Source organism: Oenanthe melanoleuca, chromosome 9 (assembly GCF_029582105.1).
Source record: "Oenanthe melanoleuca isolate GR-GAL-2019-014 chromosome 9, OMel1.0, whole genome shotgun sequence".
In the NCBI taxonomy this organism is placed as follows: domain Eukaryota; kingdom Metazoa; phylum Chordata; class Aves; order Passeriformes; family Muscicapidae; genus Oenanthe; species Oenanthe melanoleuca.
In genome coordinates, this window is record NC_079343.1 from 20,760,700 (window position 1) to 20,787,414 (window position 26,715).

Sequence of the window (26,715 nt, forward strand, 5' to 3'; positions counted from 1 at the left end):
CCAAGAGGACTGGCAAGGGGTTGAGGCAGGACTGGCGTGGCTCCAAGGGAGAATCCCAGCACTGAGTGGGGCTACAGCAATGGGTGCCTGGATGGGTGCTGGGCAAGAGACACAAGTGAGGGGCTGAGGAAGACCCAGGGTGAGAGCTGGCCTGGAATTCTGAGGGTTGATCTTTCTGCGCTGTGGGGTGCTGGGGCACTCGAGCAGGGTGTTGGGAGTCTGTTTGGCATCACCTCTACATGCCAGGGGAGGGCTCAGCTGTGTCGGGTGGTCCTCCGCTGTCTGACCTGGTGGCACCCGGCGGTGACAAGGGTTCCCTTCTCCATAGGGGCACCCCGTGGTTGGGGGCACCCCCGACCGCCTGGGAAAGGCTGTGCCGGGGGGACCACGCTGCTCTGGGGCCGGGGCGGCGGTGCGGCAGGGTCCCCATCCCGAGCGGGCGGTCACCCGGCACCGGCCCTGGGGGTCCCCCGTGTCTGTCCTGTCCGGGCCGGGCCGGGCCGGGCCGCGGCGCTCCGGAGCCGCCCCCCGCCGGGGGGGTCCCCGCTCCCCCCGGATGCATGACTTCATCCTTCCGCCCGGGTTTCCTCCCCGCCGCCGCTGCCGCCGCCGCAGACCGGCTCCCGGCTCGGCGCGGCGCGGCTCGGCCCGCTCGGCCCCGCCATGTCGCAGGTGCTGCCCTACGGCGAGGACAAGGTGGGCCGCTACGGCGCCGAGCCCGAGGCGGGGGAGCTGCCCTTCAGCTGCCGCCTGCAGGACACCAACGCCTTCTTCGGGGGCAACCAGGGCAAGCGGCCCCCCAAGCTGGGACAGATCGGCCGCGCCAAGAGAGGTACCGCCGACCCCCCCCCAGCCCCGCCGCAGCCCCGCGGCATCCCCGGGACCCCCGCATCTGCCCTTCAGCATCCCCGGGTTTGTCCCGGAACCCTCGGATCTGCCCTGCGGCATCCCCGGCATCCCTGACACTGGCTCCTCCATCCCCGACGCTGCCCCACGGCATCCCCGAGACCCCCGGATCTGTCCTTTTATCCCTGGCGCTGACTCCTGCATCCCCGGCGCTGCCCCACGGCATCCTCGGAACCCCCGCATCTGTCCTGCAACGTCCCCGGCATTGCCTCCTGCATCCCTGACGCTGCCCCACGGCATCCCCGGGACCCCCGCATCTGTCCTTGCATTCCCGACTCTGCTCTGGAATCCCCGGCTCTGCCCTGGAATCCCCGGCTCTGCCCTGCAGTATCCCTGGCTCTGCCCTGCAGCATCCCTGGCACTGCCCCCCGGCATCCCCGGCACTGGCCCTTGCATCCCCAGCACCTTCCCATAGCAACCCCAGGGTCCACGATTCTGCCCTTGCTTCCCCGGCATTGCCGGCACTGGGCAGTGCATCCTTGGCACCCCCAGCATCGCCAGACGAGATCTCCAGACTCCCGATTCTGCCTTTGTATTCCCAGTTCTGCCCCATGGTAACCCCTGTGTCTGCCCCACAACATCCTCAGCACTGCCCCACAGCATTCCTGCTACTCCCGGCTCTGCCTTGCATCCCCAGCACTGTCCCCTGCCACCCCGGCACTGCCCCCAGCATCCCCAGAATCTCCATCTCTGCCCTACATCAGCTTCAGCACTGTCCCCCCGCAACCCTGAGACTCCCCAGCTCTGTGACTGACACCCGCCCCCAAAAACACAGGCTCCCCCATCCCCTGCTCCAGACACCACGCTGTTCCCCTAGTGCTGCCCTGCAACAGCCCCCGCCTCATGCTGGGACTACCCCTGGGATTACCCTGCAGCATTCCTGGGGCTGCCCCGGGACCATCCCCCAGCACCTCCATGAGTGCCCCTGGGACCCCTCGGAACTGCTCCTCAGCACCGCTGGGACTGCTCCCCTCTCATTCTGTATAAACATCACCAGGAACAGCCCCCCTGGCCCCCAAAACCTCTCTGCCTGCACATTTCTGCCTGCCGCAGAGACCACCAGCAGCCTCTGGCCATGCTGATCAGCAAATCCCCCCCAGCCCTTTACTGTTCCCCCAGGACTCCTTGAGCCCGTGTCCTGCCCCACTGTACTTCACCGCCTGCCGCAGACCCCCCAGCACCATCTCCCCCGCTTCTATCAGGACCCAAATAACTGCCCCCCTCTCCTGCCTGCACCCTGACCTGTCACCATCGATCCTCCCCAGTGCCTCGGGGACCCTTAAAAATGGCCCCCGCTTTTCCTGCAGTCCCCGTCCCACCTGCTTGGGGGTCCTCCATAGGCAAACACCCCCCCTTAAGCTGCAGGGACAAGGAGGGGGGGACAGTTCCCCCCCCAGCTCAAATACACCCCAGCCCCACAGGGGGTGAGCGCTGCCTGCTCCACTGCCCCCTTTTGCAGTGGTGGGGGCTGGGTCTAGCAGCACCCCCCGGGGTGTTGGGAGGATGGTTCTCCCTCGGTGGTGTTGGGGGTGTCCATCTGCTCTCCCGTGATTCTGGTGATGGGTGGGGGGAGGTCTTGTTAATCCACCCCCAGGAGGGTGATGGGGTGATTACTGACCCCCCCCAGTAGTGACACTGGGGTGGGGGTCTGCCCACCATCCCCAGAGCAGTGGTGATGGAGGGTACCTGCCCAGCCGGCCATGGTATGGGGTAGGGGGAAGGTGTGTGTGTAGCTCCCTGATGATGCTCATGGGGGTCTGTCCAGCCTCCCACCACTGCTGCTGGGAAGGGGAGGGGGTTGCCCAGTGGGTGATGCTGAGGGGGGTCTCTCTGGAAGATGACATGAGGGGGGCTCTCCAGCCCCCCATGGTGATGCTGATGGGGGTTCGTGCAGCCCGCCGTGCTGGTGGGGGGCTGTCCGGCTGCCCCCCAGCGATGCCGATGGTGAGGGTGGGTGTCCTGCACAGCGGGTGATGCTGATGGGGGTCTGGCTGCCGCCCCCGCCGAGCAGGCGGTGCCCCCCCGCTGGGTCATTACCCATTCCAGTCCTGTTGCTCTCATCAGCGCCTGCCGCAGAGAGGAGGGGGGGTCCTTCCTGGTCTATTCCTGCCCCCCCTTCCCTAATCACCCATCCAGAGGCAGCCGGCTGGCTGCGGGGAGGGATGCTGCCCCTACCCGAGCCGGGCAGGGGGGTGATCCCCCACCCTTCATCCTGATCGTACCCACCTGAACCCCCTTTGCCCCGCACCTGGGGGCACACCTGGAGCCCGAGCAGGGCGAGAGCCGGGGCGGATGGGCAGCGGCTGCCGCGTCCCCTCGCCCACGCGCCCCCCGCCTGTCCCCGCAGTGGTGATCGAGGATGACCGGATAGACGAGGTGCTCAAGGGCATGACGGAGAAGTCGCCGCCGGGGGTGTAAGCCGGGAGCCGCCGCCAGGACCCGCCGGCCGAGCCCCGCTCCAGCCCGCCGCCCCGCATGCTGGCTGGACCGCCGACGAGGAGGGGGAGGCCATGCCCGCTGCCCCCGCCCCGGCCCGGGGGGGGGCCTTGCGACCACCACCACCCCCCCCCGAGCCATGCACTTTACCCCTCCGCCTCCCCCCGGGGCCGGGACAAGCCGCCGAGCCCCCCACCCTGGGCGAAGACCCCCCTCCCCGGGGAAGGGGTCCGGCCCCCTGCTCCGCGGCGCGTCCCCCCCATCCTCCTTGGCGGGGGGCCCCCGAATTCCGGGGCGACCCGGCCCCTTGAGCAGGGGGGGAGCGCTGCTGTCCAGAGACATTTTTTGCTCCATCGTTTTTTGCATGAGCTTGGTGGCCCGGGCGGCCGGCCCGGGGGCCGAGGGTCAGCCCCACCACTCCGGCACGCTTCTTTTTAAACAGAAACTCCTCATATTTGTATTTTTATATCCGAATCTTTGTTAAAAACGATCTGCTGACGTTGAGATGTCGAAGTAACTGCATCGAGAAAACAAACGAAAACAACCAACCAACCAACCAACAAAAAAAAAAAAGGTTCATATTTTTTTCCATAAGAAAAAAAAAGACAAAAAAAGAAGAAAAAAACGAGGGCAAAAATTAAAGGGGGGCGAGAGTGATGGAGGGAGCATAAGGAAAGCAGGAGGAGGGAGGGGAGCAGGGACCCCTGGCCCGACCCCCCGCTGGCAGGCAGCAGGAGCACCGGAGGGTTTGGCAGCATCACCGGGCGCTGCAGTTCCCTCCCGGCAGCACCGGGGCAGAGCCCACCAGGGCCAGCTGCAGGTGCCAGGGGGGGTCCCAGCACTGCCCCTCGCTTGAGGGGGGCGGGGTCGGGGGAGAGTGGGGAGGGCAGGGACCGGCCTGAGTCGTCGTTTTTAATTTTGTACTTTAATTTAATTTTATTTTTTAAGAAGCTTCTCGGGGGGTTCTGATGTGCATGAGAAACTTGTCATCTTTTTCAATAACCTACGAGTGGCATTTATGGAGACAACGACGCAAAAAAAAAAAAAAAAAAAACCCACAACAAAACCACAACAAAAAAAAACAAACAAAAAACTGTTAAAAAAAAAGAAAAAAAAAAAGAAAAAAAAAAATACTTGTGTCATGATGTTCTACGAATGATCCATTGTAAATTTAAATGCCATTTTTCACTGTACTGGTGAACAAAATGCAATGAATAAAATACATTCATGTACCCAGGTGAAGCCGGCAGCCGCCTGCTCCTTTCTGTCCCTTCCTTTTTTTGGGGTGCCTGTGGGATGGGGTGGCATGGCCAGGGTGGGGGCTGGCCCCAGAGCCCTTCGCTGGCTCCTGGTGCAGGGGGAGCCGCTGGCTGACCCACTTACACCTTCTGCCTGAAATAGCAGCCCAGCAGCTTGCGCCTCCGGGGTGTCACTGCCATCCCGCTCGGGAGGGGTCCCCTGGGCCCACCCCAGGGGGAGTTGGTGCCCAAAGAGCCTCTGGGGACACGGCCAGTGACCTGCCACATGGGCACACGTGCACAACCAGTCCCACCAGCAGGCGGTGGCCCACCCGTCACCCACCCTGGCACACACGTGTCACTGTGCTGGTGGCCCCAGGCACAGGGGAACACGGGCCAGGCGTGCGCGCCACACCGGGACTGTCACCGCAGGCAGGAGTGGGGATGGATGGGACAGAGGCAGATGTGCTTCCCTTCCTGTCCTATGGCACCTTCCAGCCTGGATCCCCCACTTCTTGGGTGGGGGTGAGAAGGACACAATGCCCTTGCACACCCCCATAGCCAGGGGAGGCTGGGGCAGGGGTCTTGCTGTAGGATGGGGTGGGAGGGTGGAGCAGTGGGCACCCCCAATCCTGCCCCCCATACCTAGTGCCAGCACTCCCATTCTGCCCTCAGCCCAGCAGAATGATTTCCCCGTGCCAAGGGGGGCAGGGAGCCACTCCCTGCAAGATGGATGGGTGAAATTAAACCCGATTTGGTTTCATTACTGGCTGCAAAGCCTGGAGTCCTGGCTGCTCTCCAGCTCAGCAAGGAAATGCCAGGGAGGGGACAGAGAATCACCGGAGCATCCCTGTGCCCCCCGGAGGAGACCAAGTATCCCCCTCCCATTACCCCATCACTGGGCAGCTTGCAGGGGGATGCACTGCTTCCCTGTCGTCCACCTGTGAGGACGGAGCATCTTAAGGCTTTATTGGGTGGAGGGAGGTGGGGAAAGCCCCCTGGGTCACAGCTGGATGGCAAGGAGATAGTCCTCGTCGTCGTCCGGGGGGGCGGGGGGCGGGGGCGGGGCGGGGGGCGGGGGGGGCTGGTGCAGCCGGCGCCCCAGGGCCGCGTCCCGGGGGTCCAGGGGCTGCCCCTTGCGCATGACGTACAGGAAGTAGTGGAAGGCAGCGGCGTCCCCGTCCCCGCAGGCGGCGTGGCGCAGGGACCAGCCGAAGGCCTCCTGGGCATAGTGGGGCTTGCGGAAGTGGGGCTGGGCGAAGGTGATGGAGATGAAGCAGCCCCCTGGGCGCAGTACCCGGCTCACCTGCGTCAGGAAAACCCAGGATGGGGTGGGGGAACACAGTGAAGTTCACTGCTTTGGCTCTGTTACCAGGGACCCCATCACCATCTGCCAAAGACCCCAGCCTGTCCCCCAAATCACACCCCCAAATCTCTTGTCCTAACCTTGACCCCCCAAAAGACACCCCGGTTCTGACCTGACCCCAGACCACCCACAGGGTGGGGCAATAAGGAACAGGGGTCCCCATGCTCCACCTCTCCCTGCACCCCAAAACTCTTCACTCCTACCCATAGCAGACAGCATGGAAACCCAACCCCAGCATGGGAAAAGCTTCACCCGTCCGAGCACAGGGCCCCCCCCAAGCACAGCATAGGACACCCATTCCACCCACCCCTCCCTGGACCACCCAGTGCTACCCCACCACCAACACCCAGAATCAGAGGGGGATGCGGGGGGTGTTTGATGGGAAAGGACTCAACCCTTTTAATCACCATTTTCTCCCTGCTGGAATTAAGCCCCGCTAACAGGATGGAAAAGAACATCAATTTTCCTGCTTGGCTTTATCCAATGTCAAAAGGCTTTTACGGCCAGCGCCCACGTGCTCAGCATGCAAAGGCAGTGCCCAGGGCGGGCGGGCGTCCAGCCCCCTCCCCGGCACCCTGCCCCAGGCGGGGACACCCCAGACCCCCCCGGCAAGGGCAGAGTCACCGCTGCAGGGGACAGGGCTGGAGGCCAACTGGGGGGTTTCCCAAGCTCTGGTTTAATCCTGCTGGGAAGCTCCAGCTGGGGAGCTCTGGCTGGGGCCAGCGGAGGGGACAGGCAGCCTGTGTGTCCTCCCCTGCTGCGGCAGTGGCTTTTGAACCAAACCCTACTGGTTTTGGCCAGGAAAAGGGGAAGGCAGGTCCCTGCATCTCTCTCTGGGCTCGGTATCCCTCCTGCTAAGTGCCTGAAAATCTGCCCTGGGAAGACCCCAGAGCTTCCCAAGCGGGGAAGGGGGGGTCCCCGGTGGTGGGGGCAGGCAGGGATCTCCGGCTGAAACTGAGCAAGGCATCCCGCATGTCCGCATCCCAACCCTCGTTAATAGAGCAATAATGGCCGTTGCTTAGAGACGAGCGCAGGAAACCTTCCCATCCGTCAGCTGGAGCAGGGGGGGCCGAGGGGGGCCCTTCCCGCGCCCGCACCCGCCACACCCGCTGTCCCCAGCTCCTGGGACAGAGTGTCCCTGGGGTGTCCCCACAGGCAGGGTGGATTTTCAGCTTCTTACACCCCCCCAGGGAGGGGAAGACAGAGGCTGTGAACCCCCCAGTGAAGGGGGATGGGGGTAGGAAGGGAGGTACCATGGAGAGACCCCTCTGAAGGGACCCCCAAAGCAGTGAGCAAGTGGGAACACCCAGAGAATCCCCCTGGGGATGAGGACAGCAGGGACCGGCTGCGGGTGGAAGCTGGTACCCAGCGATGCTGGGGGAGGGCAGGGATTGAGCACAGGATTAAAAAGGGAAAAGAAAAGGGAAAATTAAATCCCTGCCGTTTGGCAAAATGACAAGGACAGGCAGCAGTGCTGGCAAGGAGGACAGGGCACGGATAGCGAGCACAGCCCCACTGCCCTGCCGGGGGCTGCGCTCCCTCACAGGCTCAGTGAGGCAAGAGAGGATTGGGAGGGTGTCAACAGCCATAAGCACCCTTCCAGCACCCCGTGTCTGCATCCCAGGGTGCCAGGGAGGTGCAGCAATTAATTATCCTGGCAGTTATTCCCGCAGGGTGGGAGAGGCTGCCAGGACCTGCACCCCCGCGCCGGGACAGGTTCAATCCAGTCCCGACGCCAATTAACAGGGCCCCGAGGCATCACCCGTCCCCGTGGCAACGCCATGGCCCTGTCGATGCTGATGGGAGTTGCCATGGCAACACCAGACCAGATGATGGGGACCCCGGCACAGGCGATCGAAGCTGGGGCAGGAGGGGCGGGGGGGCAGAGCTCTCACAGCCCCACGGTCACCACCTTGCCCTGGGCAGGCAGGGCCACACCAGTGTGTCCCCCTGGGTCCCCTACAGCCACCCACGGCAGGATGGGGCCCATTTTCCCTGCCAACTCTTTGTATTAAGCATGCAAATAAAGAGAGAGGTCATCCAGTCACCCAGCAGGACCCAGGTACACATCCTGCCCCATGCACCTCCCTAAGGAGGAAATGATGGAGTGTAAGAGGGGAAATCGGGACAGTCTTCCACCCCCAGGAGTGCTGGGAGCCCCCCAGGTGCCCCCCTGCAGCATAGCTGAGGGGGTAGCACCAGCTGGGAGGACAGAAACACCAGCTGGGGCACCCACAGGGAAGCAAGGTGGTGAGGAGGCACTGCACCCTCTCCCACCCCAAACGGGGATGGGGTCCACCTTCTGCACCCCTTCTCAGGCCCCCCCACCCCGTACCTCTGCCAGCACCCGGCGCATGGAGGCGGCTGCCTGGGGCGAGACGTGCCAGGGGTCGGTCTCCTCCACCATGAGCACGTCAAGGGTGCCCTTCTCCAGCACCACGTCGAAGGAGGCGTCGGGGAAGGCGAGGGCGCGGATGTCCATGACGGCCCAGCGCAGGCCGGGGCAGCGGGCGTAGCGGGCGCGCATGGCCGCGATGCAGGCGGGGGAGAAGTCGATGCTGGTGACGTCCGTGTAGCCCAGCTCGTGCAGGTCGTGGCTCAGGGCGCTGTTGCCACAGCCTATGTGGGGCACAGCTCACACAGGGCTCGGGATGCCTGTGGGGGTGCTGGCACCCCAACCCTGTTCCCTGTTCCAGGGCTGGGGCTGATGGAGAGGGGCAGGTCATCACTTTGATGACAGTTAGTGAGTGTTGGGCTAGTCATTAATTACCCCTGTCCTGCAAGGTGTGCGCTTTGGGCTCCTATCCTGGGGCAGCCCTCCACACCTGATGCCCTCACCTTGGGGCGGGATGCGTGGGGAGACTGGAGGCAAGAAAGAGGCAGGGGCGTCCCCAGTTATCCCTCCCGTAGTGCTGTGGGGCAGGAGCCGGCCGTGGTCCCCAAGAACCTGCTGGATAACTCCAGTGGGAAATTAGGGAACTCCGGCCGGGGGTTTTAACCCGGGTGAGAGGAGAGAGGGATGGAAGAACTGGCCTCTCAACAGGATATGGCAAGAGTCCCGCTACCAAGCCGTCCCCTCGGAGCCGCTCCACCGGGGCTCGGCCCCTCACCAGGGGGGCCGAGGGGGATCCCGGGGAGGAGGGCGGATTTGGGGGCTATTAAGCGCAGCTGGCAGCGGCTGATCCGCTAACAGGATCGGTGATTACACCCGCTTAATCCCGCCAGCCCGGCGGCGGATCAGACCGCAGGTGGGATTACGGAGCGGTTATACCCGCCCCGCCGCCCGTCAGCACCGCCAGACTGGGGCCACCCCCGCCGGGCCGGGCTGGGCGCAGCTGCCGGTACCGGCCCAGTGCTACACCGCCCTCTGGCGGTTAGCGCCAGCGCGTCCACCGGCGGGACCCCGAGCCCCGCCCGCCCGCCCTCCACCGGGCACGCCGGGCACGTACCGAGGACGAGGATGCGGTCACCGGGGCGCAGCTCGGGCTCCAGCTGAGGGAGAAACCGAGAGAGCCCCCCCAGCCACTCGCGGGTCTCGGCGCCCTCCCGCTGGTACAGCGCGTCCCAGAAGCGGCGCCGCCCGTACCGGGGGGGCGTGGCGGGCGCGCGCCGCCGCTCCATGCCCGGGAGCGGGGCGGGAGCACCGGGCGCCACGTGCCGCCCGCGCCCCCACGTGCGGCTTCCGGTCGGGACGGGTGCGCCGCGCTAAGCGCTCCGGGCGGAAACACGGAGCGGCATGGCGGCGGGGCGGGGGGCGGCGGCGCTGCGGCGGGCATGGCGGGAGCGGCGGGCGGCGCTGCTGGAGCCCCGCTACACCCCGCTGGTGGCCGCCTGCCTCTGCCTGGCCGAGGGCGGCGTCAACCTCTGGGTCATCCGCAGGGTCCCCTGTGAGTGCCGGAGCCCGGCCCGGCCCGGCGCTGCCCCCGGGGATGGCGGGGCCGGTCCGGGACAGTGCGGGGCGGTCCGGGGACAGGGACAGCTCGGCCCCGGGCTGGGAGGTGATGGCGGGGCTCGGCCCGGGGCGGCGCGGGGGGCGGGGATGCCGCGGGTAGGGGACAGACCTATCCCGGCCCCTCGGGTGACAGCATCTTCCGGGCGGGGGGACAGGGGCGGGCGGGGGGCGGCTGGATGTGGCCGGGGCGGGACACGGGGCTGAGCTGGGGGCTGGATGAGGCCGCAGGGCAGCAGCCTGTGCTGACCATGGCAGGGAGGCACAGGGCCAGGCCGGCGGGTTTGCAGCGGGGTCAGCACCCACAGCCCCGCCGTGCCCCCCGAGCCCCGCTGAGCCCGCCGTCCCGCAGACACCGAGATCGACTGGAAGGCCTACATGCAGGAGGTGGAGGGTTTCGCCAACGGCACCCTCGACTACACCCAGCTGAAGGGTGACACCGGGCCGCTGGTGTGAGTGACAGGGACACGCAGCTCCCCGTGACCGGCGGCTCCCGGAGGGGCCGCGGGGCCGGGCCCCTCACCCCCGTGTCCCCACAGCTACCCCGCCGGCTTCGTGTACATCTTCCTGGGGCTGTACCACGCCACGGGCCGCGGCTCCGACATCCGCCTGGCGCAGTACCTCTTCGCCGGCCTCTACCTCCTCAACCTGCTCCTGGTCTTCCGCATCTACTGCCGAACCAGCAAGGTACCCTGAGGCCAGGGCTCCTGGGCCACCAGGGCAGAACGGACACAGCGCCAGGGCTGAAGTTTGGAGCAGCTCAGTAGCAGCAGAGACCCCAGGACAGGCTACTGATGACCCTTTTGTGTCTCTGTCCCCTGCAAGGTCCCTCCGTATGTTTTCTTCTTCATGTGCTGCGCCTCATACCGCATCCATTCCATCTTTGTCCTGCGGCTCTTTAATGACCCTGTGGCCATGGCCATCCTCTTCCTTGCCATCAACCTCTTCCTGGAGGAGCGCTGGTCCTGGGGCTGCCTCCTCTTCAGGTGAGGGGCTGGGAGTGCTCTCCGTGGGGTGCTGGGTGTGTGAGCCAGCCCAGCCCCAGCAGGAGGCTGTGCTTGCTCAGGGGCTGCCTGGGCTCCCTGTGGGGTCCGCAGTGGTAATGCAGCTTCCTGCTCAGCCTGGCTGTGTCAGTGAAGATGAACATCCTGCTCTTCGCCCCTGGGCTCCTCTTCCTCCTCCTGCAACGGTTTGGTCTCCTGGGCTGTATCCCCAAGATCTGCATCTGTGCCCTGCTCCAGGTGGGTCCCTGTTTGCACTGGCTGCAGCAGCAGGGAATAGTGGGCTGCCTTGCCAGGCTGCAGAGACAGTGGAGACAGTGGTACCAGCATCTGTGGCCCCTCACAGCAAGCCGGGTGTTGATAAATAATCTAACTCGTGTGACATTCATCTTTGGCTGACTGTCCCTTGTCACCACACGTGGCACTGGGCTTCTCAGGAGGTAGCTGGGGTGTAGGGCCGGGTGTAGGGCTCTGTGATGGTGCTGGTGTGTCCCTGGCAGGTGGTTCTGGGCCTGCCCTTCCTGCTGGTGAACCCTGTGGGGTACCTGACCCGCTCCTTTGACCTGGGCCGCCAGTTCCAGTTTAAATGGACAGTGAACTGGCGCTTCCTCCCAGAAGAGGTTTTCCAGAATCGAGTCTTCCATGCTGCTCTGCTCCTGGCTCACCTGGCAGGCCTGGGTCTCTTTGCACTGCACCGGTGGCACAGGTGAGATCTGGGATTCCCCAGGGATGTTGATCCCTGCCAATCCCATGTGCAGGATACTGGACAATGACCCCTGCCCCTGCAGTGCTGCAGTCCTGGGGCTGCAAGTGTGAGTTGGAGGGCAGGCGTTGTGGCTCACAGGGGAACATTGGGGTGGGAGAGACTTTCAGCAGCTGAGATGAATGTTTGTTCTTTGCCCTCAGTTCCAAAGAGAACATCCTGACTCTGTTGAAGGATCCTGCCAAAAGGAAACCTGCATCCCCTCGCTTGACTGTCAATAATATCCTTTGGCAGGGTGGGCAGCAAGGAGAGAGGGAGAAGGCAGGGCAGGGAGAAACCTGGTTGGGTTCCAAATCATGCAGTGCTGTTGTACCAACATCTCCTGACTAAAGGAGCTATGCTGGACAGCTGGGGAAATGTTGTGGGATCACACCTCCAGCCTCCTGTGTTTGCCCCCTTAATGCCAGTGCATGGATTGTCTTCATCCTCTTCTCCTCCAACTTCCTGGGTGTCTGCTGCAGCCGCTCCCTGCACTACCAGTTCTACGTCTGGTATTTCCACACACTGCCCTACTTACTCTGGTGCACCCCGACCACCAAGCTCGCCCACATGCCCAAGTAGGTGCTGGCAGGGAGGGGGAGCACCCCTCTGCTGGGGTGTGGGGATGGCTGGTGTGACCCCCACACTGACCCCCATCTTTCCCCCCCACACAGGGTGCTGCTGCTGGGCGTGATTGAGCTCTGCTGGAACACTTACCCCTCCACAGTCTGCAGCTCCCTCTCCCTGCACATCTGCCATGGACTCATCCTGCTCCAGCTCTGGTACGGCACAGCCCCCACGGCAGTGTCACACACCCCTTCACCGAGCAGGAAACCCACAGCCATATCCAAGAAAGCCCAGTGAGAGTGGGGATGGCTGACTGGTGGGAACTGGCCTCTGGAACTGCCCCATCCGCCTGCCCTTTTCTCACTTGACTCCCAGGCTGCCCACAGCAATCCCAAGAGGGCCATGAGCCCTGAAACTGTGCAAAGTGGGCAGGTGTAGGGACCCCCAAAAAGGCAGGACGTCCTGAATAAAGGGGGCTTTGTGTGCCCTTCCTCAAAATCCTTGTCCTGTGATGATGTCAGAACAGCTGTCCCTGGACTTAGCCTACCTGAGGGAAGGCAGAGCAGCTTCTAGAACCGTGGGCTCTCTTGCTTCCTAGCTGCGGGAAAGGGGTGCCCAGGGCTGGGCAGCAGCCTCTGGGGTGAGTTTAGAACAGAAGAGCTGCAAAACTGCTTTGCCTCAAGGTTTCATTTGCTTTGATAGAGCCCAGGAGTCCCTTCTGTACAGCTTTTCCTATTCCCCTGCCTGCTCCCTCCCACAGAGATGGTGGGGTGATCCCCTCCTAGGATTCTGGTGTGTCCTGGCATGACCTGAATGGAGCCAGCAGCTCTCTTCTTATAACAGAGACACCAGTGCAGGTGGCTTGGAGCCAGGTGTCTTTATTGGCCCCTGGGGCGGCCGTCAGACGTTGTTGGGGTTGTAGCACAGCATGTTCAGCTTGATGTTCTCGTCCCAGTGACGCAGCAGCAGGAACAAGTGCCTGGCTGCCCCTTTGAGGCAGCCCACGTCCACCCCCTCGGGCAGGCGCTGTGCCTGCAGCCACCCATCTGCCTTGGCCGCCACCAGCTCCCACTCCTCAAAGAACCCGGCGCAGCGGTGCTCCAGCCACGCCAAGGCCACCGCCGTGGCCCAGCTGGCACTCTCCAGATCCTCTGGCCCCGTGTCCTGACAGCTCACACTGGCCTCAGAGGGGGCAGCTGAGTGGGGCCCGGTGTCGGACTCGGAGCCGTGCCCGCTGTCCGCCTGCGCCCACACGGCTGCGCTGGGCACCTCGGAGCACGTGCTGCGGGATGGGGGCGAGCTGGGCTGCGGGGCTGTGATGGGCTCCTCACCCTCCTCAGCCCCAGCTCCTGTCTCAGGCATGCTCCTGGCCCCTGGGGACATGGGGCTGAGGCTGGCACGGTGGGAGGCGTAGGGGGAGGCCCGGCGCAGGCGGTCCAGGGGGATCTGCACCACTTCAGAGAAGCTCTCGGTGAGCTGGAACGGCCCCCGGGCTTGCTGCAGCTGCACCTGCACGGAGGGGGACAGACCCACATCAGCACCAGACACTGGGGGCTGCAGGAGTGTCCCTAGGGTACAGGGACAGTCTAATGCCCCCAAAAAAGCCAGCCAAGATCCCAGAGGCATTAAAGGATGTAGCAGGGCTGAGCAGGCACCTACTGGGAGCATCTTCTGCTGCTCGTGTTGCCAGGCGTGACCTAGGTGACTCAGCTGGCAGCTAGCAGGGCAGGTCCCCCTGCTGGGATGGGGACTGGGGACAGGGACAGGTCCTTACCAGTGGGAGGTAGTCATGGCTCGCATGGTTGCTGGAGCGCTCGCTGTCTGGGCTGAGGCACTGCGGGCGCAGCGCCAGGCTCGGACCCCTGCGCCTGCTCAGGCTAAACCTGTGGGGTCACAGGCAACATAACAGGATTGGGAGGAATTCCTGAAAGGCAGCTGGACACCAAACTGCTGCAGGGAAGGGGTTGGAGCACCAAACCCTCCCACTTACGCTGCAGGAACTGGCAGGGGACGGGACCAGCAGCTCCCAAAAAGTGGCACTGTCCCCCTTTCCCCACAACACACCATTTTTGGTCCCGTGCATCCCCCCATCCCACAGTGTCACCTGGAGCCTGCAATGCTCTCTGTGGATTTCTGGGAGCCCATGGAGGTAGTGGAGGGGCTGGATGGAGGCCCTGCAAGGGGAAAGAGTTAAACACAGTGGGAACATGATGCACCCAGAGGTGTGTCCCACTGCCTGGGAGGGCAGTTCAGCCCATGTGCCCGGGGTACTGAGGGCACAGTGGATGCTCCAGCTGTGGCAGGGCATCGGGGGTACCCTATCTCCCACCCTCATCCAGCCTGGACACACCATTTGAGTAGTTCTGCTTTTCCCAGCCAAAGGTAGGGGAGGAGATGCTGCCCGGAGACCTGGCCATCTCATCTCGCTCTGCAAAAGAGCAAAGTTTTGTGGGGTCACGGGCTTCAGGGACCCTGATGGCTCATAGCTGCTCTCAGGGGCTGCTATGCTGTCCTCCCACGCCCCCTCTCCAGTGCAGGGCCAATGCCTCTTTCCGGATGCCCACAGCACCCTAGGCAGGACCAGCCCCACACAGCCACCGGCTGAGGGTCTCCAGAGAGCCCAGTGCAGATCCCTGGGGAGCATAAGTTGACATAAAGGACTAAGTCAATACCTGCAGTGCCAGGGGCCTCGTGCTGCTCCTCTACATCCTGCTGCTGCCCCTGACCCGCTGAGGAGCCCCGGTGGTGCCAGCTCCCTGCCGCAGCAGCTCGCGTCCGGCTGGCTGAGCCAGCTGCAAGGGACGATGCCACCTCAACCCTCTGTCCCCTTGCTGTCCCCTCCCCATCCCACCAGGCCCTTGTCCGTACCTATGCCCCACAGCTCGGGGGCTGCGGGCAGGGCTGCCTGCGTGGCACAGTCCACGGGCACCAGGCGGGTGTAGAGGGAGGGCACGTTGCAGGCTTTGCTGGTTTGCACGGCTTTCAGGCGGAACCGGCGAGCGAAACCTGCCCGGGGCAGCGCGGTCAGAGCAGGGGGAGGCCAGAGCTGCCCCGCGGAGCCGCAGCGGCACCCACCCTGCTCCAGCTTGGCTTCCCGCTGCGCCACGCTCTCATTGTCCCGCACCACCGAGCGCGCTGCTAGGCGGTGCAGTGGCTTGTCCCAGGCTTTGGCTACTCGCCGCGGTGGGTCCTCCCTGCCCGGCGCCTCCCGGGGCTGCAGCAGTGACTCCAGCGAGGCTGTCACTTCCCAGGACACGGGCTTGCCGGCTCGCAGCGCGTGGATCACCACCTGGCAGCGCAGGGGCACGCTGGCATCGCCCGGGCTGGGCTGCCCTGGCTCGGGAGCTGGCGAGGCACTGAAGAGGTAGGAAGGCTCCACCAGCATGTCCCAGTCCAGGTGGGTGGGCGAGAGGAGGTTATCTGGATGGCAAAGGGTGGGCTCAGCAAGGCAGGGGCATCCCCACTGCCCCTGTCCCCAGAGCCAGCACACACTTGATTCCACTGCGCTGGGCTGCATTTGCCGTGTCTGCGGTCCCAGCTCATCCAGCCGCCCCTCCAGGGACTGGTTCCTCTTCTGTGACACCTTCTCCAGGGCCTGGCAGAGCCGATGGGCATCCAGCTCCCCGTGTGGCGTGGAAAAGCTTCGCCCAGCCAGGGCAGCGCGTGCCAGCACCTTCTTCTGCCGCGCCAGCTCCTCCGTGCTCAGGGCCACTGTCACCTGGGGGGACAAGGCTGTTGGCGAGCCCAGCACCGAGCCCAGATTGCACTGAGCTGCAATAGGGCACCTGTGCCTCTCCGGCTGCTGGCTGGAGCCTCGGCTGTCGTCAGCCCCAGTGCTCTGCAGGCTGGCACCAGCTGCCTCCCAGGGATGCTGCTCTGGCACCACAGACATGGGAAGCACCCACGCAGGAGTTTGCAAACATCCCTGGAGACTGACTCAGGCTGGTGCTGGAGTAGCCAGGGATTTGTGTGTGTGCAGAAGTAAGACACAGGCTGGATGATGTTACAATGGGATGCATTCCCAGTGCAGAGTGATGTCCCTGTATTGAGATGCTTCCCCTAAAAGCCACGTCAGGGCAGTGGCACCCATGCCACCTCTCGCCCTGGCAGCAGGGAGCTGAGAGGATCATTTACTCTGCAGGGAAATCACTTACGCTTGACATTTCAGCAGCAAAGGTCACCAGCTGTGCTGCTGTGTGACAGGAGTGGGTTACCTAAGCCGTGCCATCGGGAAGGAGCGTGTCCTGGTGCTGGGTGACAGCTGGCCTCACCAAGCCTTGGGGCCATCATCACCGGGGCAGCTGCCTTTCCCCATCCCAGTGACCTAGCTGGGTTTTAAAGCCAGGTATGGAGCTGGAGGGATGTGGCCCATCGCTAATGAAAAGTCTGGCAGTGGTGGCTGAGGGCTGAAGGAGCCAGGCTGAAGCCCAGCTAGCCAGCCCTTCCTCTCTGGATCAACAGATTTGTTCCAGGATGCCAGCCCAGCTATTTTCATTTTGTTTCTGCAGCTTTAAGGTGTCACCGAGCTGGCTCAGGGGTCTATTAGAAACTCATCTGACTGCTGGCCAGGAACACTAAGGGACCAGCTGCTTGGTCCCCTGCTGCAGTAGGGCAAAACAACCCAAGGAACATCCTCATGGCATCTATTGCTGATCCTTGTTTAAAATCCAGGCTGCAGCACTCTGTTTCCCAGCCCAGTGGGCAGATGCCTGGGCACAACAGTGCAGCAAGGTTCCAGCTAAGCCATGAACAACCCCCACACCATGAGCCCTTTAGCACCCCATTGGAATCCTTACCTTGGTGCCAGCTGGGGCAGAGGGCAGTGGGGCAGATTTGGTGGAGGACTCGCAGAGGGACAGGCTCTTCTGGCCCTGCTGGGAAGTGACATCAACACCAGGGGCCAAGGAGCCACCCTCAGGGGCCACATCCCGGGAGCCAGTGGACTCGCTGCTGGTGGAGCTGCGGGAGAGCAGCCCCTGGCTGCGGTCAGTGCTGACAGAGCAGTGTGTCAGGACATACTGCTCCTGGATGTAGGAGGGCTGGTAAATCCTCTTCCAGATGTCTCCCCCAGAAACAGGATCAGTACCTGCCCGATGAGCACACACCCTGTCAGCCCGTGGCTCTCACCACTGCCCCCCACCCCAGCTCTGGACCCCACTCACTCCGTTCTGACACCTCTGTACTTCCAGCAAACACCTCCAGGGAGGCATCCCCAGTTCCTGGGTTGCTCTGGGGTGGCTGGCGGCTCTCCCCAGCACTGGGGACCTCGTGTTGGGAGAGAAAGGCTGAGCCCCGGGAGCTGTGGCGAGCCCCTTCCTGGCCCTAGGGGAGAGAGGACACCCCCATCAGCCCCAGCAGGGAAGCAGCACTGGGGCCGTGCCATCCTCCCCAGGCAGTGCCAGCGGTACCAGCGGGCGCCGGTCCCCGAAGCGGGCGATGCTGTAGAGCACACAGTAGCTGACGAGGCGGTCACCGGGGTACAGGGCCGGCAGCTCGGTGGGCGAGAGCAGAGCCTCCATGCTGTCGGGGACGTACCAGTCGATGGTGATGTCGCTGATGGCTGGCTCGATCGCCTTTTTCAGGGACTTGATCAGCTGCGGTGAGGATTGGAGAGTGTCAGACGCGGTGGTGTCCCCAGTGCCCCCCGTGCCCCTCCCTGGGTGTTACCTTGGGCTGCAGCCTCTCGGCCGGGCTCAGGAACTCGGCACGGCCCTGGCTCACCTTGGCCACGGCCTTCAGCAGCTGCCGGCACGCCCGCGGGCCCATGCCAAAGCTGAAGCACCTGCAGGAGAGCCAGGGGATGGAAAGCCACAGCTAGGCTGGAGCTGGGGGCTGGCAAACCCAGTGGGGAGCCCTTTAGCAGGATGGGCAGGGGTGTCTGACAAGCAGAGTTCTGCCCTGTGCTGGGCTGGGGCACCCCAGGAAGAGCTGAGGGATGTGATGGGTGAAGGACACCCTTGGGGCAGGCACCGGTAAGATTTGAGGCTGCACAAGGGGAGATTTAGAGAACACTGAGACCTGCTGCAAAGGTGGTGCCGTACCTGACTGTGCTGGCCTGCCTGCGCACCAGCCGCAGGATCCTGCTTGCATTGCCCACTGCTGCACCGGTGAAGAGGAACAGCTGGCGAGGGTAGCCATGGTGGAGGGGCTGTGCCAGAGCCCAGCCCAGGGCTGCCAGCAGGTTGGTGCCACCAGGATCCGCCCGCAGTCCGCCAAGGTGCTCGCAGGCGCGCCGCAACGTCTCCTGTCAGCACACAGAGCCGGCCATGCAGCGGTCCCCTGGCTCACCAGACCCTACCCCAAGTCAGGAGCTGGGAGGAGGACAAAGAGGGGTTAGTGGGTACCCAGGATTTGCCTGTGATACTCACGTTGCTGCAGAGGCGACTGGATGGGAAGAGTGGCTTGATGTCAGCGCCGAAGCTGGCGAGGTTGAGCAGTGTTCCTGATGGGAGGCTCTTCAGGGCCACCAGCAAAGCCTCCTGAGGTGACAGCAGAGACCAGGGACAGCTGCTAAAGGCTGACCACCCAGGGAACACCCCTGGACCCATGGCCGTGCCTCACCTTGACCCTGTCAAGGCCAGGGCCGCTGCCGGTGTCGCTGCGGTCGATGAGGAAGAGGATCTCGCGGGTGACGCTCTGCAGGTCCCCGGGGACGCCCTCCGCAGCCGGGCAGAAGTTCAGCATCAGCACGGGGTTGGGGAAAATGTCTTTGTGGAAACGCTTCTGCACAAAAGCCACCTGCGGGCCAGGCAGGTCAGAGGCTCTCACACCCTCCAGACCACACCAAGGTCTTCCTCACCCACCTCCCCCTTTCCTCCTGCTGGCTGAGGCAGCAGCAGCCGTGCCCTGTCACCTGTCTCTCGCCACTGCTGTCCTTCCTGGCAATCCGCAGGTAATCCCGGCGGCTCCGGATGTGCGCCTCATACTCAGGGTACGTCATGGTGCCATCCTCAATCAGCAGGTGGGGGCTGTGGGGCTCTGGGGGGCACAGGAGAGTTTCGAGCTACCCTCAAAACCCCAGCTGCAAAGGGCTGGGGGATGCTCTGGGTATTTCTGAGGTGATGCCTCAAACCCTCCAAGGGCACCATCTCCCCTCACCACAAGGGTAGAGGATGATCTCCAGGTCCCTGTCATAGCGGTGGGGCTCAGCCAGAGTGACACAGGTGGTGGTGGCAGAACTGGCCCAGGGGTCAGCATCGGCTCTCAGGGCATGTGATGGGCTCTCTAGCCCTGCAGAGAAGGGAAGGCAGCAGTTAAGTCCTCACAAACCCCCTCCTCAGCTTCCCACCCACCAGGCCCCAAAGCAGTGGCTTGTTCCTGACAGAGCTAATGGGATTGACTGGGCCAGCAGCAAGGAGCACATCCCCACCAACCTGCCATCTTCCCCTCCTCACCCATCCTCTCCCCAGAGAATCACATCACCCAGGGAAGGAGACTGCTGACCTAGAGCTGCCCAAAAGCACAGGCAGGGTGACTTTGAGGGATCCCAGCCCAGGGAACGGGAAAAGGGCTTCTTCATCTGGAGAGAGTACAAGAGGATGCCCAGGAAGAAGCCCTCACATCCTCCTAGAAGGGAGGGACCAGGGAACATCACCCACATTTTGAGGAGGTTTTACACAACCAACAGATAACACCCAAGCCACTCTCCCTACCTGCCAGCAAGCAGGGGCCCTTCACCAGCAGCTCGAAGGTGAACTCGTAAGGAAAAGGGTTGTAGGGTCGTCCCCGAAAGACATCCACGCTCTCCACAGGCACCACAGTGGGTGACTGGCTCCGGGCACCTGGCCCCCCAAAACAGCTGGTGGGGCTGCAAGGGGAGAGGGGGTGATGGCTCCTGCCCCCCTGCCCTGCTCGCCCAGCATTGGCCTCGCCCCCCTGGTATGGCAGAGATTGAGGAAGCCATGAAAATCACCATAGGGCCAACCTGTCGTCACACAAGCTTGCCGGCTCGCTCTCGGGGTGGGCAGGGACGTGGGGCGTGAGGACGGGGGGCAGGAGGAGGCGCAGGGCCCCGTCCGGCAGCGTGGGCAGCTCCTGCACCGTGCTCAGGGTGACAGCCAGGCTCTCCGACGGGCACAGCGTGCCAGTGACAATGATGAAGGTGGAGCGCTCCACATCCTCATCCACGACAAGGTGGCCTGGGCAGGAGAAGGGTGAGGGATGGGGAAAGGTCAGTGAGGCACATGGGGCTGTGGAGCAGGTCATTAGTGCCCCTGATTGCTGCCAAAGGTGACAGCAGAGCACAGGTGTCACAAAGGCTGTGCCAGTGATGGCAGAGCCCCAGAAGAGGTGGAGGGAGGGGAAAGGAGACATTGAGATTTCCAGCCCCAGAGACCCCCCAGGTCCAGGGTGGCCTGGTAGGGGCTCTCAGCCCCTCGTGTTCCCCCCTGTCCCCCTGCCCGTTCTGAGCCCCCCGGGCAGGAGCACCCACGCCAGGCGCTCACCGCTGGCGCAGCGGCGCGGCCGGCCGGGGCTGGGGCTGCACTGCAGGCAGCACTCCTGCACCCGCTGCCGGCTCTGCAGCTGGAACGTCACCCGCCGGCTGCCCACCGCTGCCTCAAAGCCGGCCACCACCTCCGACTCCTCCAGCGGGTAGATGAAGATGCCTGCAGGCAGAAGAGAGCCCCGAGGCAGATCCTGGCCATCGCTGTGGCAGGAACAGCCTGCGGGAGCCCCGCCGAGAACCTGACTCGCAGCACGGCTGAGTCGCACGCGAGGGAGACACAGGAGCGACCCAGAGGGAGGAGGAAATCCTCCTCTTCCTCCATGATGGGAGTCTCTTTGCTCAGTCTCACTCTTCTCCTGCACACAGTGTGTGACAGTGGCCCCCAAACTGAGCAAGGTTTGGGGGTAGGGACACAGATGGGCTGGAGACAGGATGCTCTCCAGCACAGGGGCTTTAGAGAAAGCAGGCAGGCAGCCCTTAGTCCCTGCTAGACCTGACAGCCCTCCCTTACCTTCCACAGGCTCCTGGTGGGGGTTGGTGTATGTGAGGTGGGCAGTGATGCTCAGGGAGTATCCGTTGGCACAAGCCTTCACCGCGGAGCTCTTCAGGGGCAGAGCCTCCCACGACAGGAGGGCATAGAGGCCTGGCATGGTCCCTCAGTGGGCAGCTGTGAGCAGAGGGAAGACAGACATTGGATGCTCAGGGATGGGGTCTGCTGGAAGGGGCTTCTGCCCACAGCCCATTTCCATCTGCCCAGCCTGCCAGAGGGAGCAAGACTCCAGCCCTCCCACATCCCAGGCTGCTCTTCAGCATCCACAGAACACATGGGCCTGAGCCCAGGTCTCTCCTTGGACCCCAGCCCTGCAAACCAGATCTGGAACCACAGGACCCCACAGAGAGGGCAAGAAAACTCCCGTGGGCAGTGGTTGCATGCAAGCCCCAAGCCCTGGCAGACAATGGATAATGGCCAACCACACACAGCCCATCTCTCAGCTGCCTAGAGCAGCTCCAGGGCCTCTCCAGTCCATCTCCTGCTCTGGCTGGGAGAGGAGCCTCTGCTGCTCCCATCTCCATTCATCCACAGAGGTTACCAGGGCAATTTGTTAAAAAAAAAAAGCCAACCAGAAGGGTGAGAAGCCCACAGTGTAACTAGGACAAAGCAGCGAGCAGTGTTTGCTGGGGGTTTAATAATTAACAACAAGGTCAGTGCTGCACGAACAGCACAGAGGGGAATGCATTGCAGGGTGGAGCCCGACAAGTGGATGATCATCACCTATTTTGCCAGAAATGGATGTGTCTGGAGTCCCACCTTTGGGCAGGCAGAGAGGTGGCTGGCAATGCCTTCCAGCCATGGCACCAACCCACTCCACCCTTCTCTTCCCCTTGGAAAAAACACCCAGGAACAGCATCACAAATAATTGTCTGGAGTCAAGGCATCTCTCCAACATCAGCCCATCCCATGCCATCAGATATTTGTGTAAAATATTCCTGTCAGCCTTAGCCCTGGCTGTGGACAGTCTGCTCCACACGTGGGTCTGCACCTCTGCTCTGCCCGAGCACCTGTGTCCCAGCAGCAGCAAGGCCCCTGCCCCACACCTTGTCCTCGTGCTGCAGCACACAGTGTGCCCAGGGCAAGGACAAAGCCAGGTACAAGTGAGCCATCTGGTGCCCCCATTCAGTGGCCTTCATCTCGGGAGTAGCTCATAAGAGCTTTGGTAGCAGGAGGCTTGGGGTGCCCTCAGCATGCGGTCACAGAGTGCCTCTCACAGAGCATCCTTGAAAGGGAGCAGGGCTGCATCCTTGGAGGCAGCACTGGGACCAAACTCCCAGCTGGCACAAAGCAGGGAGCCTTGGAGAAGTGCAGAAGTGCATTAGCAATGTGGCTGCATCCCAGGAAAATCAGTCCATTATACCAGAGGAGAGCCATTTACATGCTCAACTGGCATTGCAGGGTTATGCTGGCAGATCCTGGCCATCCAACCACACCTCATCATCACCAGCCCTCCACCCTCTGTGCAGGATGCTGCAGCACTGCTGCACCCCCAAGTTGTGCTCCCAGCACACAAGGTGCCACAGGGTCCCTGCACAGCCTGCTGTTCCTCCACACTTGCAGTTCCACAACTGGGAACATCAACAGCTGGTTCCTGCCCTGACCACAGCACCCAGACGGGCTCTGGAGACCAGGACGTCTCCAACCCAGCCACACTGAGCTATTAAAGATGTATTTCTCCCCAAAGCTGTTTAATTTGTTCCCAAGGCACCCAGTTTAATGCTCAGCAACGTGCCCGCTATTTGCCATGCTGCCTGTCGGCCGGGTCACTGCCAGCTTGTTTACCAGGGACTTACTGGAGAAGCTGTCCCGGCTGCTTTTTATCACTTCTCTTTACATTTACCCTCACAGAGTAAACAGGCCCCATCTGGCCCTGCCACGCTTTGTGCTGGCTGCTCTAAGCCTGGTAATGAATAAAACCAGACCTGATGATCCTCACCCCAGCCTCTTCATCCTCTTTCCCTGGGACAGCAACTTGTCCCCAGCGTGGCAGCCCCAACAGGTCCCCAGCCCTCTCCCCATCCCCAGCATCATTTCCAGTACCTTCACAGCCCTTTCTTCTTCCTCCCCTCCATCTACTGCCTGTAAGAGCTGGTTTAACCAGCAACAGCACCAATATAAAAGGGCTACAGCAGGCTGGGGGTAGCTCTCTGTGCTGGCAGCTAAAAACCATCTGTGAAGGCCAGAAGGAGCTGACTCTTCCCTAGGTCAGAATAAAACAGTGTTTCTCTTTTCACCTGTGGGCAGGCTGAGTTTTCCAGCAAGGCTGCTGCAGGGAGGTGCCTGAGCCCAATGGACCCTCCTTAGCTGCCTGAGGAGTTGTCAGAGTTTCACCTGCTGGAGCAACACCCACCCAAGCCAGGGCTCAGCATGGTCTGGGGGAAGGAAGAGGCCAAACCCAACACAGGCAACCCCAGCAGAAATTTCCACTGGTGACAGATACACAGGCAGGTTCAAAAGAAAGGATGGAAGGAGAGGATCCCAAGCCTCTGCAAGAATACCTGGAGCGAGGAGCCATTGCTGCCCCTCCTGCTCAACTGTGTTACCCCTGCTTCCCTGGCCTCCCCCTCCCTGTGAGACATCCCACAGGACACAAAGGCAGGAGAGCAGGATCCATCCCAACTCCTGGAGCATGGAGAAGGCCATGGAGCCAGGAGGAGATGGTGCTGTTGCCTTATACCCATGGGACACACCACTTTGCAGAGCCCAAAGAGGAGTGAAGGGGAAAGGAATTGCTGGATGGGGGGAAGGACTGTCTCCAGCCTGTGGTCTGTCCTCAAAGCCTCCTGCTTTGTCTGCTGGGGAGTGGGAACAGAGTGCACTCACAGCCTGACTCCAATAGCACCTCCAGGACCCGAGCTGCTGCTCTCACCTCCCAAAAACCACTAAACCCCCTGGAAAACCCCATCCTTGTGTCAGGGAACAGGAGTTCCTTGCCCTCAATGCACCCTAACACTTCCCAAAAAAAAAGTCTCAGCTCCATGGTTTTTCCCTGACAAGAGCAAATCCTGTCAGGGCAGCCCCACAGAGGGTCCCCGTGTCCTCCAGCTGTGGCGTGGGCCAGGGACCGGCTGCTGATAGCCTGGAGCGTGTTCCCAGCAGTTACTGGAGCCAGCCCTGCCCGCTCCCCGCCCGACGGTGATTTCAGCACTTTTGTGGCCCTGCTGTCTCATCTGCACCTCTCAGCCCTCCTGTGACCCAGAGCTGCCCTGACAGCGGATGTGCGACCCTGGGACAAGGAGGGATTGCAGGACACCCTCCTGGTCCCAGCCCACCACGGTCCCTGCCCTGCCTGCCCCTGGCCCTGCTCCTTACCTGGGGGAGGAGGATGAGGATGACACAGAGGCTGCAGGCTCCCTTCAGCACCCGCTGGGTTCCTGCGTTCTGCAGAGCCCTCTTCCCTGGGGATGGGTTTCCCTGTCCCTCTGCCGGGGTGGCTGCGGTACCCGGGGGATGAGCGGTCCTTCCCCGCCTCTCCCTGCTGCAGGCTCCCTCTCTGGCACTGGCTCCTTCACCGCCCTCGCTCCATCCCTCACTCCCTGTGCCAGCAGCAGAGCTGCTCCAAGCCCAGCCTCGTTAAAGAGACACACTCCCTATACCGGCACCCTGGGGGGGGGGTGGGGGGATGCTCTCACGGGGAGCGCTGGGGGTCCCAGGGGACAGCCAACACCCTCAGAGAGTGACAGGCACCAGCCAAGAGCAGAGCCCATGGCTGTGGAATGAGGAAAACCCACAGAATAGCAATTCTAGGCAAACTAGGGTGCTGGTGAGACCCCTGGTGATGCTGCAGCAAAACAAGCCCACGGGATTTGTAGTCTGGGGCATAGAACCACCCCCTCTGTGCCCCCCAAACAGATCATGAGGCAAAATAGCCCCCATCAACCAGCTGAACTCTCCAGTACAGATCATATAGGCCACAAGTGTCACAACCAGCGTCACCAGGAAAGGTCTCAGCTGCCCTGAGACCATAACAAAATGACTGGGAGTGGGAAGATATTCAATATCCACCCCAAACCCAGATGCCCTGGGGTACCACCGGGCTTTCCTCATCAGCCTTCATGTGCTGCAGTGAAATCACAGCCCTGAGGAGCAGGAAAGAGGGGGGATTCAGGGACAGCCCAGCTTTTGGATGAAAAGTGTGACAATTAGCCCCCCTGGGGAAGGTACAGACAAGTCAGGAAATCCCGGCAATGTCAGGGCATGTCTGCTGGCAAGGAGATCTCACAGCCTGGGGCGCACTGGGAATCCCTCAGCCACTGACAGTCCCAGGTTCCCAAGAAGGACCACAGAAATCCATCAGATTTGGGCTAATCCCAGCCCTGCCTTTCCCAGGCAGCTCCCTGTGCTATAGATAGGACTGTGCTGCTGCTGCTCTTTTTATAGAGCACACAGAGAGGAGTCCCCCCCACCTCCTGCACCGCAGAACCCACCACAGCCACACCGAACCTGGAGCCACTCCAGGCACAAACTGGGGCAGAAAAATCCAGCAGCACCACAAGGGGAGCAGTCCCCAGTCCCCAGCAGGTATTTTTAGATCTCACCTCTCAGCTGACCCATATGCCACCACAGCTTCAGCTCCTTGACACGGGTTTCACAGGTGACAGCAGGAGCAAGGAGGGAAATCTTGGTGGAAGACACCCTCCGTGCGATACACACTCCTCCTTCCTGACCCCTCACTCAGAGCTTTAGTCAACAATTATCTGGCCAAGAGGCACTCTGTGCATCCCTAGGGCCCTTGCTAGAGCACTCTGAGCCATTCCCTCCCCCATGTGAGATGCCCCATGGCTTATCACTTCCCCTCCCAGTGCAGAGAGGAGACCTGAAGTGTGCAGCTGCTCCCCTTCCTTCTCCTTTAGGACCACAGGAGAAGGATGGGAATCCATGAGTTATCCCCCTGTGACAGCCACCAGCTCTGGGAGCTGCTGGAGGCCCTGCACACATCACAACACATCCACATGTTATAGATAAAACCGAGATCAAGCCGAATTAAATATGATTAAAATGAGCGATATTTATTTTGCGACCGAAACACGGTCCTCGATTGCCACAATCAAAAAGGACAATGCCGAGCCCGGGGTCGGCATTGGGTGAACACACAATGATTCGAACTCTATCGCTCCGAATCCCCAAATGTTCACACAGCAGCTTTGGTTAGTCCAGTTTTTATACAGTTTTTCCTTGCCCGGAGCGGAGATCTTTGTCTTCTCTTGTCGTTCAGCATATTCATGTAGTTTTCTTTCCCTGCGTTGAACTGGACAAAACCATATCCTGGGAGATGATGAATTCTGATGAAGGCAAGTTCAGGTTTACAGGAAGGAAGATGGAATTCAGATGTAACTTGCAGATTTTGGTTTACTGGAAACCGGCATTCAGACGTATTTTTCTTGATGGCTCTGATTACCTTAATTGTGGGTGTTTATCGGGCTCTTATCTTTTGGGTGCTCTCTGGACAGAGACATCTCCACCGCGGCTAGGTCTATTGTCTTGCTAATCCTAGCTCTTTAGCTTTTGTTG

At 62.1% G+C, this 26,715-nt stretch overlaps 4 protein-coding genes across 5 annotated transcripts; 2 read left to right on the top strand and 2 right to left on the bottom strand.

Moving 5' to 3' along the window:
• Nucleotides 1–572: 572 nt before the first annotated feature.
• Nucleotides 573–4,591, top strand: CAMK2N2 (calcium/calmodulin dependent protein kinase II inhibitor 2). Its single transcript, XM_056498386.1, has 2 exons — nucleotides 573–832; nucleotides 3,254–4,591. Exons 1-2 carry the CDS (start codon nucleotides 664–666, stop codon nucleotides 3,322–3,324), a joined length of 240 nt encoding a protein of 79 aa, XP_056354361.1. The 5' UTR covers nucleotides 573–663; the 3' UTR covers nucleotides 3,325–4,591.
• Nucleotides 4,592–5,512: 921 nt separating this feature from the next.
• On the bottom strand, nucleotides 5,513–9,650 carry EEF1AKMT4 (EEF1A lysine methyltransferase 4). The gene is made up of 3 exons (XM_056498385.1): nucleotides 9,396–9,650; nucleotides 8,282–8,565; nucleotides 5,513–5,886 (listed from the first exon to the last, which is right to left on the bottom strand). Exons 1-3 carry the CDS (start codon nucleotides 9,565–9,567, stop codon nucleotides 5,584–5,586), a joined length of 759 nt encoding a protein of 252 aa, XP_056354360.1. The 5' UTR covers nucleotides 9,568–9,650; the 3' UTR covers nucleotides 5,513–5,583.
• A 3-nt stretch (nucleotides 9,651–9,653) lies between these two features.
• On the top strand, nucleotides 9,654–12,703 carry ALG3 (ALG3 alpha-1,3- mannosyltransferase). Its single transcript, XM_056498384.1, has 9 exons — nucleotides 9,654–9,833; nucleotides 10,248–10,347; nucleotides 10,435–10,582; nucleotides 10,721–10,881; nucleotides 11,016–11,136; nucleotides 11,397–11,602; nucleotides 11,803–11,879; nucleotides 12,072–12,216; nucleotides 12,313–12,703. The coding sequence occupies exons 1-9, from the start codon at nucleotides 9,683–9,685 to the stop codon at nucleotides 12,500–12,502; spliced, it is 1,299 nt and encodes a 432-aa protein (XP_056354359.1). The 5' UTR covers nucleotides 9,654–9,682; the 3' UTR covers nucleotides 12,503–12,703.
• A 361-nt stretch (nucleotides 12,704–13,064) lies between these two features.
• VWA5B2 (von Willebrand factor A domain containing 5B2) lies at nucleotides 13,065–24,728 on the bottom strand. 2 transcript variants are annotated; one of them, XM_056498730.1, is made up of 22 exons: nucleotides 24,517–24,728; nucleotides 21,163–21,318; nucleotides 20,650–20,811; nucleotides 20,130–20,343; nucleotides 19,858–20,012; nucleotides 19,304–19,435; nucleotides 19,059–19,183; nucleotides 18,767–18,943; nucleotides 18,574–18,684; nucleotides 18,247–18,449; nucleotides 17,873–17,987; nucleotides 17,614–17,799; nucleotides 17,368–17,527; nucleotides 17,002–17,291; nucleotides 15,698–15,923; nucleotides 15,281–15,625; nucleotides 15,074–15,211; nucleotides 14,878–14,997; nucleotides 14,556–14,633; nucleotides 14,310–14,379; nucleotides 13,980–14,088; nucleotides 13,065–13,714 (listed from the first exon to the last, which is right to left on the bottom strand). In XM_056498730.1, the coding sequence occupies exons 2-22, from the start codon at nucleotides 21,299–21,301 to the stop codon at nucleotides 13,106–13,108; spliced, it is 3,864 nt and encodes a 1,287-aa protein (XP_056354705.1). In that variant the 5' UTR covers nucleotides 21,302–21,318; nucleotides 24,517–24,728; the 3' UTR covers nucleotides 13,065–13,105. The 2 variants fall into 2 exon arrangements, with proteins under 2 accessions (XP_056354705.1, XP_056354704.1); XM_056498729.1 differs by having other exon boundaries at nucleotides 13,070–13,714; nucleotides 20,118–20,343; nucleotides 24,517–24,703.
• Nucleotides 24,729–26,715: the final 1,987 nt, after the last annotated feature.